General features: G+C 38.6%; 2 protein-coding genes across 8 annotated transcripts in view; one reads left to right on the top strand and one right to left on the bottom strand.

Moving 5' to 3' along the window:
- CC2D2A (coiled-coil and C2 domain containing 2A) overlaps positions 1–6,090 on the top strand; it is a 120,707-nt gene extending 114,617 nt beyond the window's left edge. For all 4 annotated transcript variants that reach the window (XM_070458101.1, XM_070458100.1, XM_070458099.1 and 1 more), the window contains 4 exons: positions 1,595–1,717; positions 3,233–3,291; positions 4,089–4,263; positions 5,758–6,090. In XM_070458101.1, coding sequence (XP_070314202.1) covers positions 1,595–1,717; positions 3,233–3,291; positions 4,089–4,263; positions 5,758–5,946 — 546 coding nt within the window. In that variant the 3' untranslated portion in view covers positions 5,947–6,090. The remainder of the gene's footprint in view (positions 1–1,594; positions 1,718–3,232; positions 3,292–4,088; positions 4,264–5,757) is intronic.
- A 7,025-nt stretch (positions 6,091–13,115) lies between these two features.
- FBXL5 (F-box and leucine rich repeat protein 5) overlaps positions 13,116–14,397 on the bottom strand; it is a 44,136-nt gene continuing 42,854 nt past the window's right edge. For all 4 annotated transcript variants that reach the window (XM_070458103.1, XM_070458102.1, XM_020908467.2 and 1 more), the window contains one exon: positions 13,116–13,913. In XM_070458103.1, the coding sequence (XP_070314204.1) occupies positions 13,837–13,913 (77 nt within the window). In that variant the 3' untranslated portion in view covers positions 13,116–13,836. The remainder of the gene's footprint in view (positions 13,914–14,397) is intronic.

Here is a 14,397-nt window from a genome sequence, read left to right as displayed (position 1 = left end):
AAGTCACTTTGTTCTCTTGGCTGTCCCTCAAATGCTCTTTGCATTTGCTATTTCCTCTGCATAGATGACCCTTCCCCTTACCAGACAGCTTCACTAATTCTTCCCTCACTTCCTGTTCTTTCCAATGAAAACATCCGTGTGTGTGTGTGTGTGTGTGTGTGTGTGTGTGTGTGTAGTCAGTTATGTCCGTCCGACTCTGCGACCCTGTCCAGGGATTCTCCAGGCAAGAATATTGGAGTGGGTTGCCATTCCTGTCTCGCCTCCAATCTCACCTCTTACTGCATAGCTTTCTCTACAACCTGTGTAAGTTTAACTTGGCACAACACACTAAAAACTCACCCCCAAACTACACGGCTTCAGACAGTTATTCTCACGGACCTGTGAGTCAGCTGGGATGGTTCTGCTGACAAGGCTGGGAGCGCCCTGCTTCCGAATGAGTTTTAATTCTGGGACTCGGGGCAGTGACAGTCAGCAGGGGCACGAGAGGGCAAGCAGAAACACGCAGAGCTTCTTCAGAGGCTGGGACACAGAACAGTGACACTGCGATCCCTCTCTACTCACCAGAAGTCAAGAGCCAAGGAAGTACATGTCTACCCTTTTAGTGGAGGGCTTCCTGGGTGGCTCAGTGGTAAAGAATCCACCTGCTGATGCAGGATATGCAGGTTCAGTCCCTGGGTCGGAAAGATCTCCTGGAGAAGGAAATGGCACCCCACTCCAGTATTCTTGCCTGGAGAATCCCATGGACAGAGGAGACTGGCGGGCTACAGTTCATGGGGTCACAAAAGAGTCGGGCACAACTTAGCGACTAAACGACTGCCAAGTAACAGGGCAAAGGCTGTGGGTATAGGCAGGGGTGCAGAACTGGGGCCAGTGATACCCTCTCCCACGTCATGTATCGTCTGATATCCCATGTACTTGTTAGTCTGCACTGTCTTCTCATTAGCTGCTACGTGCCAGTAGAAACTGTTTCATTTACAACTTTATCCACGACTGTATTAGAACTAAACGTAAGACACTTGACGATTATGTTGAATGGGACAAATTCACCACTCATGCACAGTTACAGGTAGGTAGTTAGGCCTATCATATGCCAACCAGGAGCTGTGCCAGATGCTAATGACACAGTGGTGAATAAGGCATGTGACAGAAGTCCTCAGGGAAACATCTCACTCTAGTGAGACAAACAATGATCAATACAAACAGTAGTAATAAAATAGCTAACAGCTACTGAGTACTCAGTATGTACCAGGCATTGTTCTAAAGAGGTATAAATAAATTAACTCAATCTTATGAGGTAAGTACTATTATCCCACTTTTATAGAAGAGGTATGTTTCTAATCACCAGGAACTATCTTATTTCAGCAATCTACATTCAATAGTAAGGTGCACCTCGACTGCGGATATACAAAAATGTAAAAAACTGGCCCATGGTTACTACATGATGCCACTGACTGTAAAACGCTTGTCAGTGTTAAGAATCAAAATATGAAAAAAATGGGCAAGCTGTACGTCGTCTTGCTGTCTCTCTGCTGCATCTCTCTAAACACACATACATCTGCCACCATATACACTAATGTAGTCTTGTCTTTTTTAGATTTGGTTTAATATTCAACAATATGATTCCCCACTACGGATAAATTTTGATGTCACCAAGCCCAAGCTATGGAAATCTTTCTTTTCAAGAAGTCTTCCATATCCTGGCCTTTCCAGCGTTCAGGTATATAAATATATACATGTTTATATAACAATTAAATGTAGTCAGACAGGTCTTGAACTGTGGTGGTTCAGATGGTTAAGAATCTGCTGGCAATGGAGGAGATGCGGGTTTGATCTCTAGTTTGGGAAGATCCCCTGGAGAAGGAAATAGCAATCCACTCCAGTGTTCTTGCCTGGGGAATCCCACGGACAGAGGAGGCTGGTGGGCTACAGTCCATGGGGTTGCAAAAGAGTCAGACACGACTGAGCAACTTTCACTTTCAAATGCAGACAAAGAAAGGGAGGAATTTGCCATCGTTATACTGGGCAAAAAATATACAGATATTTTTTGATCCTTAATTCCACTCCTAGGTATTTAGTCTAGGATAAATACTTCATTTTCAAACTTAGTTAAGCCCAATTCCCAATAAGAAACAGACCATCATATGATGAACCACTATACACATACATAAAAGAATAAATTTGATAGAGTCCTGTGATCTTAAAAAAAACCCACAAACTATATTTCATTTAATTTTTCAGATGCTACAATGGTCTCAATTCACTAAATTAATTTTATCACATGTTTCATGTTGAAATACGAAATCAAAGTTCAGGTCATGGTCCAGGAAGGACTCATTAATTTAGAGGGTACTGGACATTAGTAGATTATAAATAGTAAGCCTGAGACTTACTTACTAAAACTTTAAATTTGATAGCCATAGATATATAGATATTTAACTGTGTGTGTAATATAAAATTATTTTTTTTTTGCTGTGGATCAAATCTTTCCAAAAGATATTTTAAGAAAAACCACTTTAAGAGAAATTCTTCATGGATAGAAGGTAACATAAGAGTTTTCATAGGAAAACTGTTTGCAGAAGCCTAAGGATTAGAAGGACAGAAGGGGTAAATTATGGTATACACTGAAATATTTTATAGTAGTTACACAAATGAATCAATACTCATGAATCTTAGTAAGCACAGTGAAAGTATGTATTTGCTATCTCCTCTAAATATAACGCTAAAGGGGAAAATATGTTCACAGGATAAAATCACTAAAGTTTAGAAAACTGAAAAGCAACACAGTATATTGTTTAGGGATGTGTGTATCTGTAGTTAAGTCATGAACACATTTCACTACTTTGCCTGTCTCCACTGACGACAACGTAAACACCACAAGGGCAGGGATTCTGTTCATACGGGCTACATCCTCTTCACCTGTATAAGCGCCTGACACACAGTAGGTCTTCAATACATGTTGAATGAAAGAGTGCTGAAAAAACAAATTCAGATCATGGTTGCTTCTGCGAGAGAAAGGGTAATAAAGCTGAGAAAGAACTACACGGCACTGTAATTTATTTGTGAAGCTTTGCTTAAAAGTAGATCTTGGCTGCATTAGCATCTGTGATATTATCCTAACTCAATGAAGAGTTCATAATTTTAAAAAAAGATTTAGAGAAGGATGTACAGCTATTAAAATAAACTGTAACTGATTCCTAAAAATTTGTCAACTGTTTTTTTTTTTCTTTTATAGCCAGAAGAGCTTATTTACCAGCACACAGACAAGGTGGCTACAGCTGAACTACAAGACAGGTGACATAACCCATAAATCCAAATGCAGTCTGTCACTAGGAGTGTTAATATCAAACTACACAGTTCTCAGCCTGGATCAATGTGAACAGCAATTAAACTTTAATTTGTGTTTACAAAGTTCAGATGTGATCTGTAAATCCCAAGGCTCTGGCATCAGCATAGTGTGAGCCACAGAGCAGTGAAGTCCGGCACCGATAGCTAGTTCTCCAGAAACTTCCCCCCAGATTAGAGTTCACAGCATGCTATGCGTGGGTCCCATTCGGTAATCTCACAATCCTTGGCTTAAACAGGCCCATTTTGTCCAATCAGTGGTTCAGTGAACTTCAACTACTTTCTGAACCTAGCACATGGGATTAATAGAATGCTGGTAAGAGCCTGTTTGAGCCCCATAATCCTTATCATGAACCCTGCAAAACAGAACTTTTATTTTCCCAGTTTCACAAGGCTCAGAGAGGTCCATGTACTTGTCGGGGGTCTAAGGGGCTTCTGAGCCCAGCCAGACCTCTCTCATTTCAAAGCATGTGTGTCCTTTCTTCTGTCCCAGGCCACAGGAAGAGGTGCATGTCAAAGTGTACAAGATCACAGTGAGCCTTTTTATGGTATTATTACCAAAAAACACCAATTTACTCTCAACTCCATATTTAAAATAAAGCTGTGAGATCCTGAGAACAACTAATTCCTGGAAAAAAAAAAAAATCTTGTTTCTTCTAAAAGTTTCAAAATGCTAGGTTTTGTACTTTGTTTACAAGGGAAAAGTTAAGTCACCCAAAAAAATGGAGCTTATTTTTTATAAACAGGATTGAAAAAATACTAAAAGAAAAAATCATGGACTGGCGGCCGCGCCATCTGACTCGATGGAACAGACACTGCACCTCCACGCTGCGTCACCTCTTGCCTCTGTTAGAAAGGAACCAAGACGACGTGGAGGACGACCACAGAGCAGAACTGCTCAAACAGCTAGGAGACTACAGGGTAATCAGAACATTCAAATTGGAAACTGCTCAGTACGACGGGCTTTGGAATCAAAATGCCTACATTACTTCCCACTCTGTATAGATGAACAGCAGAGACTACAAAAATGTGATTAAAAGTTCAAAGCTCAAGAATGAACCCACCATTAAATAGCAAAATGTCTCTATAAAACGGAAATATCACCATTTTTTGGTAGGAGGATCCTGTGAAAAATATCTTTTATAAAATCACAAGAGTATTACATAAAATGAAAATATCTGGCTAAATCATGTTAGACTCAACTGAACATCAAGGTGAAGCCAACCATTCTTGAGCAGACTTTAAGGATATGATTTTATTCTGGTTGCTTTTTGTTGCTTAAAAAAAAAAAAAATTCTCCTTACCAGGCAATATATATTCTTTACTGTCAGTAGTGCTGTGTGTTCATACCCTATAGCCAGATACTAAAACCTAGAATAAGCCTCGTTGGTCAAACAGTATGAAATCAAGCTGGGCATTTTAAAATTTCATTTATTTCTGGCTGCACTGGGTCTCTGTTGCTGCACATGAGCTTCCTCCAGCTGCAGCAAGCAAGGGCTACTCTCGCTGCGACGCACGGACATCTCATCGCGGTGGTCCCTGGCTGCAGAGAGCAGGCTGTAGGCACGCGGGCTCAGTCGCTGTGGCGCACGGGCTTAGTCCCCACAGCAGGCGGAATCCTCCCAGGCCGGGGACCAAACTCGGGTCCTCTGCATTGGCTGGCGGGTTCCTAACCACTGGACCACAGGAAGGTCCCAAGTTGGACATTTACTGCTACTCAGTGACTAAAACTTACCCTTTAAACTTCTAAGGCTGGGTTTCAGCTGGGATGCTTTCAAGTAACAGAAAACTTATTTCAAACAAGCATGAGCATTACCAACCCATGGGCTTATTAGGGTGAAAATGAGGGACGAGCAGCTATCGGGGCTACACCGCACGTCTGCACGCCTTCCCACTCTGCCCTCCCCCACATGAGGGCATTCCCCAGAGTGGTTTTCCTCGTGGAGCACTCACACATGGACACACATGGGCTGGAATAGCTGCTCTGAGCAGCAGAGGGCATCCATATGCCATTATTCCTTACAAGTGTCCTAGATTACATACCCTCTTTCCTATAGATCAACACTGAGGCCAGGGCAGAATGCATTAATCTACCCTAGGTTCCTGGTATTGCATGGGTTTTCTTTCTATGCAAACTCGGGGCTATGAGGAAGGAAGGGAACGGTGGAGGGTGGCTTGGTGACTTAACAGGTATCTTAAACATAAATTCAGTATGTTAGCAATCAAAACACTTAGCCTCTCTCCATTTTTTGTAATGCTAATATATAGCTGAATAGAAAAACAAAGCTAAATAAATGACTTTAAGACCCAAAAGGAAGACTTCCTATTTAGAACTGCACATATTTAATTAGGGGGAAAATATACTGAAAACTTCACATTCAGCAATGATTAAAATGTTGTTTTGTTTTCCTGCAGTTCTCTGGATTCCCCCTTCACATGCCATACTCCGAGGTGAAGCCTTTGATTGAAGCTGTGTACAGCACTGGAGTACATAATATTGATGCTCCTAATGTTGAATTTGCTTTAGCTGTGTATGTCCACCCATATCCCAAAAATGTTTTGTCTGTCTGGATCTATGTTGCCTCCCTTATACGCAACAGATAATACTTCCCTGTATGTTTTTTTTTTCTGTATGTTTTATATCATGTAAATTTTATAATTAAGAGAATATTTTTTAAGTGCTCTTGATCTGTCAGAGGAAAGAAAATACCTGCAAATAATGAAATAAAATTATCATGATTTTCAAAATGTGCAAATTTTATTTAGTTTTTCTGCCTTGTCTATGCCACTCTGACCCTAAATTCAACTGTGACAGCTCAGAGTTCCTATGACCTTTATTGCTCTATGCTTTTGCACTTGCTCACCTTCTACTGAGAATGATCTTCTTCTTTGCCAGTAAGATATCCTGTGCTTTTGGATAGAATTAATACTGTTACAATAGCCATACTACCCAAAGCAATCTATGTATTTAAGGTGCTCACTATCAAATTACCCTTGACAGTTTTCACAGAGCTGGAACAAATAATCCTCAAATTAATATGAAACCTCGAAATATCCAGGATTGCCAAAGTAATCCTGAGGACAAAAACAAAGCAGGATTAGCAGCCCTCCCAGACTTCAGACAACACTGGAAAACTACAGTAATCAAAACAGGATGGTACTGGCACAAAACCACATATACAGATCAACAGAACAGCATAGAGCCCAGAAATAAACCCACAGGACAATTGATCTTCAACAAAGAAGGCCAGGATATACAATGGAGAAAGACAGTCCCTTCAACAAGTGGTACTGGGAAAGCTGGTTAGCAGCATGGAAGTCAACGAATTTTGCACACATACTCACACCATAAACAAAAATAAACTCAAAATGGCTTAAAGACACAATCTAAGACATGACACCATAAAACTCCTATAAGAAAACAAGGTAAAACAGTCTCTGATTTAAATCATAGCAATTTTTTCTTTGATCAGTTGCCCAAGACAAAAGAAATAAAAAATAAACAAATGGGACCTAATCAAACTTACAAGATTTTGTACAACAAAGGAAATCATTAACAAAACAAAAAGATATTTTTGGACTATGGACTGGAGGAAAACATTTGCAAATGGCGTAAACGACATGGGCTTAATTTCTAAAATCTACAAAATAGCTCATACAACTCAATATCAAAAAACCAATCTACTAAAAAACTGAGCCAAAGACCTAAAATAAGACATGTCTTCAAAGAAGACATAGAGATGACAAACAAGCACATGATGAGATGCTCAATATCACTAGTGGTAACAAAAATGTAAATCAAAATTACAATGAGGGATTACCTCACGCAGGACAGAATAGCCATCATCAAAAAGCCAATAAATTAATGCTGGAGAGGGTGTGCAGAAAATGGAACCCTCCTACACTGTGAGATACAAATTGGTGAAGCTACTATAGAGGGTCTTAAAAAAAAATAAAAGTAAAGTCATATAATCCAGCAATCCCCAGAAGAGATGAAAACTCTAATTTGAAAAGACACATGCCCACTTATGTTTACAGCAGCACTATTCACAATAGCCATGACATGGCAACAACCTAAATATCCACCAACATATGAATGGATAAAAAAGATGTGGTACATACATACAATGGACTATTAGTCATAAAAAAGGATGAAATGCTGCCATTTGTGGCAACATGGATACACCTTGAGATTATCATATTAAGTAAGTCAAACAAAGACAAATGTCACTTATATGTAGAATCTAAAAAATAAAACAAATGAACTTATTACAGAAACCAAACTTATGGTTACGAGAGGGGAAGGGAGAGAGGGATAAATTAGGAATACAAGATGAACAGATACACCCTACTATATATAAAACAGATGAACAAAGACCTACTGTACAGCATAAAGAACTATATTATCTTGTAGAAACCTAAAATATACTATTCATCTGAAATTAATACTGTAAATCAATTATACTTCAATTTAAGAAAAAGAGGTATCCAGGGAGGGTAATTATATCATACAGCACTCAGGATAGAGCCCTCAAATTGGGATTTAGTGCTCTAAGAATAGACAGGAGACTTTACTTCACCTCTACCCCATGCATGAATACAATGAGACGTCTGACATAACAAACCAGAGAGTCTCCGTGAGACACCAGATCTGCCAAAGTCTTGACTCTGGACTTCCCAGCCTCTAGAAGTGTCAGGAACACATGTTATTTAAGTCACCCAGCTTATGGCATTCTGTTTTAACAGCCCAAATAAACTAAGCAAGCCGGGTAATATTAAACTAAATGTATGTACTGACATGGAAAGTGGTACACAAAATAGAAACATGTAAAACAGGATTTCTCAACAGCAGCACTATTAACTTTGCTTTCTTCTTTGCAATCTTTCTTCTATGCTTGCTTCTCTGCAATCACCCTGTTTTTTCAGTCTTTTAACCTTCCTGAGGCTTTCAACAGCTAAGTCAAATATCTCTCTTGGCAAATGACACATTGCACTTGAAAATATGTGGGTTATTTTCAAATATCTTTTGATACTGATTTCTAAAGTGAGAAGACTCCTTATGATTTCAAAACCTTTAGACCATGAAATTTTTGCTCCTTGTTTTCATCCCTAGGTATTTTCCATGGTTTCCTGCTTCACAGTCTATGGGAAGTTGAATAGAATTTGTATCCTGCTGTTGTGTGAAAACTGTTTAAATCTTAATTATGTTGAATTGGTTCTTAGTGCTTTTCAGGTCTACCATATCCTTCTACTTTTCTACCTAATCATTCTATTCATTTTGGGGAGTTAAGATACTGAAAATCCAACTAAAAATCTTAATTTATCTACTTTAAAAATAATTGTTACAGCGGACCTATATGCAATTTTGTCCCATATTTTCCAGTTCAGTTCAGTTCAGTCCCTCAGTTGTGTCCGACTCTTTCCAACCCCATGGACTGCAGCATGCCAGGCCTCCCTGTCCATCACCAACTCTCGGAGTTTACTCAAACTCATGTCCATTGAGTCGGTGATGCCATCCAACCATCTTATCCTCTGTCATCCCCTTCTCCTCCTGCCCTCAATCTTTCCCAGCATCAGGGTCTTTTCAAATGAGTCAGCTCTTTACACCAAGTATTGGAGTTGCAGCTTCAGCATTAGTCCTACCAATGAACACCCAGGACTGATCTTTAGGATGGACTGGTTGCATCTCGTTGCAGTCCAAAGGACTCTCAAGAGTCTTCTCCAACACCACAGTTCAAAAGCATCAACTCTTGGGCACTCAGCTTTCTTTATAGTCCAACTCTCACATCCATACGTGACCACTGGAAAAACCATAGCCTTGACCAGACGGACCTTTGTTGGCAAATTAATGTTATCATACTTCCATAATTTAAAAGTGAAAAAAAAAAAAGAAAAAACAAGACAAGGATGCCCACTCTCGCCACTTTTATTCAACATACTATTGGAACTCCCGGTCACAATATTGAGAGAAAAACAAAAAAAGCAAGCATCCAAATTGGAAAGGAAAAGGCAAAAGTGTGCTTGTAGATGGCATGATACTGTATATAGAAAGTCCTTAAGGCATCACTAAAATACTACTCAAATAAATCAATTCCACACAATTGCAGGATTCAAAATTAATATATGTCGCTCCTTAGTATCCACAGGAGATTGGCTCCAGGACCCTCTTTTGGACACCAAAATTTTCAGATGTTCAAGTTCTTTACAGTTGGTCATATGCATTTGCAGGTTCTATACACACGGATCTAATCAACCACAGATTGTGAACTCTTCTCCAACCGTGTTTGGTTGTATCCGCAGGTGCAGAAACCACAGATATGGAGGGCGGACTGGAGAGAAATCTGTTGCATTTCTATATGGTAATAAGAAACTATCAGAAAGAGAAATTAAGAAAACAATCCCATTTACAACTGCATCAAGAAGAATACAAAACCTACGAATAAACCTAACCAAAGAGGTAAAAAGCTTGTACTTTTCGAAGTACAAGCTATAAAACACTGATGAAAGAAACTGCAGACAACACAGATGAAAAGACAGTTAAAAAAAAAAGAAAGAAAAAAAGAAAAGACACACTGTATCTGTGAACTGGAGGAATTAATATTGTTAAAGCAGCCGTACTACTAAAGGCAATCTACAGATTCAACACTATCTCTATCAAAATACCAAAAGAACTGTCACAAAACTAAAACAAATAATTCTAAAATTGAATGTAAACACAAAAGACCCTGAACAGCCAAAACAATCTTGAGAAAGAACAAAAGAACTGGGAGCATCAGCTTCCTAATAATCAACAGACATACAGATCAATGGAACAGAGGAGAGTCCAGACGTAAACTCACACTAAGAAGATTAATGAATCTATGACAAAGGTGGCAAGAATACAAATGGGGAAAGGACAGCCTCTTCAATAAACAATATTTTGAAAACTGGACAGCTATATTATAATCAAACTGGACTAGTTTCTCACAACAAGTACAAAATAAACTCAAAATGGATTAAAGACTTAAACCTAAGACCCAAAACCATAAAACTCTCAGAAGAAAAGATAGGCAGTATGCTCTTTGACATTGCTCTTACCAATAGCTTGGATATGTCTCCTCAGGCAAGGGCAATAAAAGCACAAACAAGCAAATGGGGCTGCATCAAACTAATGAGCTTTTACATGGAGAAAAAAACTCTCAACAAAACAAAAAGGCAGCCTACTGAATGGGAGAAGATATTTGCAAAATAATGTACTTGACAAAGGGTTAATATCCAAAACATACAAAGCCCTCACACAACTCCGCATCAAAAAAACAAACCACCAAATTAAAAAATGGTCAGTAGATGACTTCCCTGGCAGTCCAGTGGTTAAGATCTTGCCTTCTAACACAGAGAGTACTGGTTTGATCCCTGGTCAGGGAGGTGATCTCACACACCTTGTGGCCAAAAAAAAACAAAACATAAAACCGAAGCAATACTGTAACAAATGCAATAAAAACTTTAAAAACGGTCCACATCAAGAAAAAAAAAATTAAATAAAAATGGTCAATGGATCTGAATAGATATTTTTTCAAAGACATACAGCCAGCCAACAGATACATGAAAATATGCTCAACATCATGACCAGGAAAATGCAAATCGAAACCACAATCAGATACCACTTCAAACCAGCCAGAATAGTACTAACAAAAAGACAATAAATAACAAGTGTTGGTGAAGAAGTGGAGGGAAGAGAACCCTCATGCACTGTTGGTGGGACTGTACATTAATGCAGCCCCTGTGGAAAACAGTATAGAGGATTCTCAAATTTTAAAAAAAGCCATTTCACTTCTGAGTATTTACCCAAAGAAAACAAAAACACTAACTTGAAAAGTTAAATGCACTCAGTGTTCATGGCTACATTATGTGTAATAGTATGGTATCAAAACCACCTGAGTCGATGGAAAGATCTATGGATAAAGAAGATATGATGTGCGTGCGTGCGTGTGTGGAATACTCCTTAGCCATAAAAAAATCTTGCCACTTGAAACAACATGGATGGATCTAGAGGATATTAAAATATGTTAGACAGAGAAAGACAAACATGACATGATTTCACTTAAATGTGCAATCTAAAAAACAAAACAAAAGCAGTCTCCCATAAATAGAGAAAACAAACCAGTGGCTATGGGAAGGGAGTGGGGGGTAATAGGGAAAGGGGATTAAGAGGTACAAACCCTGTTATATAATAAACAGGTGTCAAGTCATCATGCAGTACACTTGAAACAAGACTGTACGACAACCATATTTTAATAAAAAAACTTAAGAAATTTTAAAGTATTAATTATCCTCAATAATCAAACAGCAGTGCTATTTAAAAACTAAATGCAAGTTATGCTATCTTCCCATGAAACAGGTCAGGTGATGACAGAAAAACCGTGAGTTTCCATATGACAATGTGTTCATATACTGAAGTTAGTCTGGCTCAAGACCGCCAAGTCCTGTGCAATGGTTTTCTAAACATCACGTAGCACAGGACAAAGCAAAAGGGGAAACCCCTCAATTACCTCAAACTCCTGGAAAACCAGCTGCTCAAATTAGCTACTTTATAAAGAATAACTTTTAAGCCAAGTCCTCAAATACCATTTAATCATGGTTTTTCCCCTAAGTATTATCAAAACTTTTACTCCCCAAATAGGACAGGTTTCTGATTACATGGGGTATATCCTTAAGTCCTCCTGTGGTGACTCACGACTATAGTTACAGATGACTAATTTTACCATTCAGTTTGATGGGACTCACCCCAGAAGACTTATTTCAGTTTCTTTTCTTAAAAGAAAAGAATGTCAACTTTTCAAACAAACTTTATTAAACACTTAAGGAAATAAAAACACAGTAACCACACAACAGTCAACCTACAAAATAAAACATCTGACCCTGTAACTGCTCACTAAAACTCAGATGTCCTCTCAAGTTCTCTAAGGGAATCAAACTTTTAAAGGAGGCAGCTAGGTGCAGTGTTGCCACAAGAGGTGTGAGGACTTAATAAGCTAAGAGACACACACTCAAAGGATAAGATGGTCTGATCATTCAGCTGCCCCACCCTACATACAAGAAACTACAGGGGTTCCATCTTAACGTTTCACAAATGTTAGCAGCAATGGAATCAAAATGACAGAATCCTTAGAGGAAAGTGAAACTTCAGAGTCATTAGACATCCTTCCTTACAGGGGATCCTCTCTCAGAGTGTTTAGTTCAAATATTAGTTAAACTGTAAAGCAGAATGACGTCTCCCGATTTATATTCTCAATTGATTCTTCCTTCATTTTAGACAACTCTGTGTAGTTTCCCCTTAGCCTGAATTGGAAGCTGCCCACCTCTAGTTGGTATCTTTCCTACTCCTTCTCTTCCTCAATGAAACAAACAAAAAAAAATACTTGGGACCACAAAAAACATGACTGCAAGATTACCTCCTCTTCTATAGCCTTTAGGTATTTATAAAAATAAGACAGTATGCTGCTGACAGAATACTATACACAGCATGACGTAAACTTTAGTCAGTATGTGCCTGTCTGAGTGACAGGTCTCCATGCCAACTGTCATTTCACGCAGCAAAGAAGATAAACCTACCAATCTGAATTTCGACTACTGCACGAATAATTTCAAAGAGACAGTTCAGCTCAACAAAATCAGGTATCTGTCTAAAACTACTTATTTGGCAGGTCACTGATTTCACGGGGGTTCAAAAGACCCATTTCACAGTAAAGTAACTCTGGACTGAGATCTGTAACACAATCAAAACACAAAAGAGATTACTTGGTAAAGTCCTCAAAGATTTTATTTATGTATTTCTTCAAATGACTGTGGGACTTTTAAAAACCCCTCCCAAACGTGACACGTTTTTGGACAGTGGTGGGGACTGGGGTCTCTGAAGAAAGGAAGTACAAAGACACTGGTGCTGTGCCGGCTCAAGGAGCCGACACCAGGAAGCCAATTTATTTCACCATCTTAAGAGAATCTTACATGTGGGTATGTTTGAATTGGCCCTCTGGGAACTGTTCAAATTAAAGAAAACATGGAAAAGAGACCGGTTTTCAAAACGTGCAGTCTCTGAAAATAAAACTTCAGAAATGTATGTCTGAAAAGATCTGCAAAGCTTGGTACAGTGTTTATCTATAAAGAGAACCAATTACCCATTGACTTCAAAACTCAAAATAATGTAAAAAAGACTTTAAATGGCATGGTATTAGTGACAATTTTTTTCAAAGTATTCAATTTAAAAGAAATCTGATAAAACTGTTCTCACCCTATGAAAAGATCTAATCCCTTTCTAAAACAAAAATACGATTTGCAAAGAGAAACAACACTGTACAATTCACTGGTAAATTAAGATTTCTGGGGCTGTAAGAAATGGGGCCAAAACAAGTCACACTCAAAAAAGGGATGGTTAACACAAGAAATGTGCTATAAGTAAAGTGCATGAAAGGAAGCCTGCTCAGCTAAATGAAGTAGACAAGGGTCAGAAGTCAAGGGTCATTCGCCAGAGCGGCAGCAGGCTCGAAAACCACACTGCAGGTTCTGGCATCCGCTGGCGGTGTCAGCATGTGGACCTGCGTGAAAACAGAGAAGTGTGAAAGGAGGAAATTCTCATCACATAAAAGTAAGCTTGCTAGTTAAAGAACTGTAAAACACTGATTATTTTTACTGGTAATACATTTATAGCATAGAAATGAAATCCCACCATGAGTGTATAAAAATTTTTTCAGCACAAAAGTCACCAAAAGCAGTTTAACTTTAACTAACACAGGTAAATGAAAAGGAAGAAGGAAAAGAAATAATTTTGTTGGCAATAATCCTACAAACAAAAAATCCAACGCGAGATAACTCACAGAAGCAAGACTGCCAGGCTAAGTGAACAATGGACCTCTTACACCATGAACATCCTTCCCAGAAATAGTATTAAGGCAAAAACAACCTCATCTGTAATAGATAAGCTAAAGAAACCACTATTCAGCAATTACAATAAATACTATATTCAAAATTTCTGTTAAAAATAAACTATGTAGACCTAGCCTTAACATGTTTGCCATATTG

Source organism: Odocoileus virginianus, chromosome 29 (genome assembly GCF_023699985.2).
Source record: "Odocoileus virginianus isolate 20LAN1187 ecotype Illinois chromosome 29, Ovbor_1.2, whole genome shotgun sequence".
Taxonomy (NCBI): Eukaryota; Metazoa; Chordata; class Mammalia; order Artiodactyla; family Cervidae; genus Odocoileus; species Odocoileus virginianus.
Note: the sequence above shows the minus strand (reverse complement) of the source record. Positions and strands in the feature narration are given on the sequence as shown.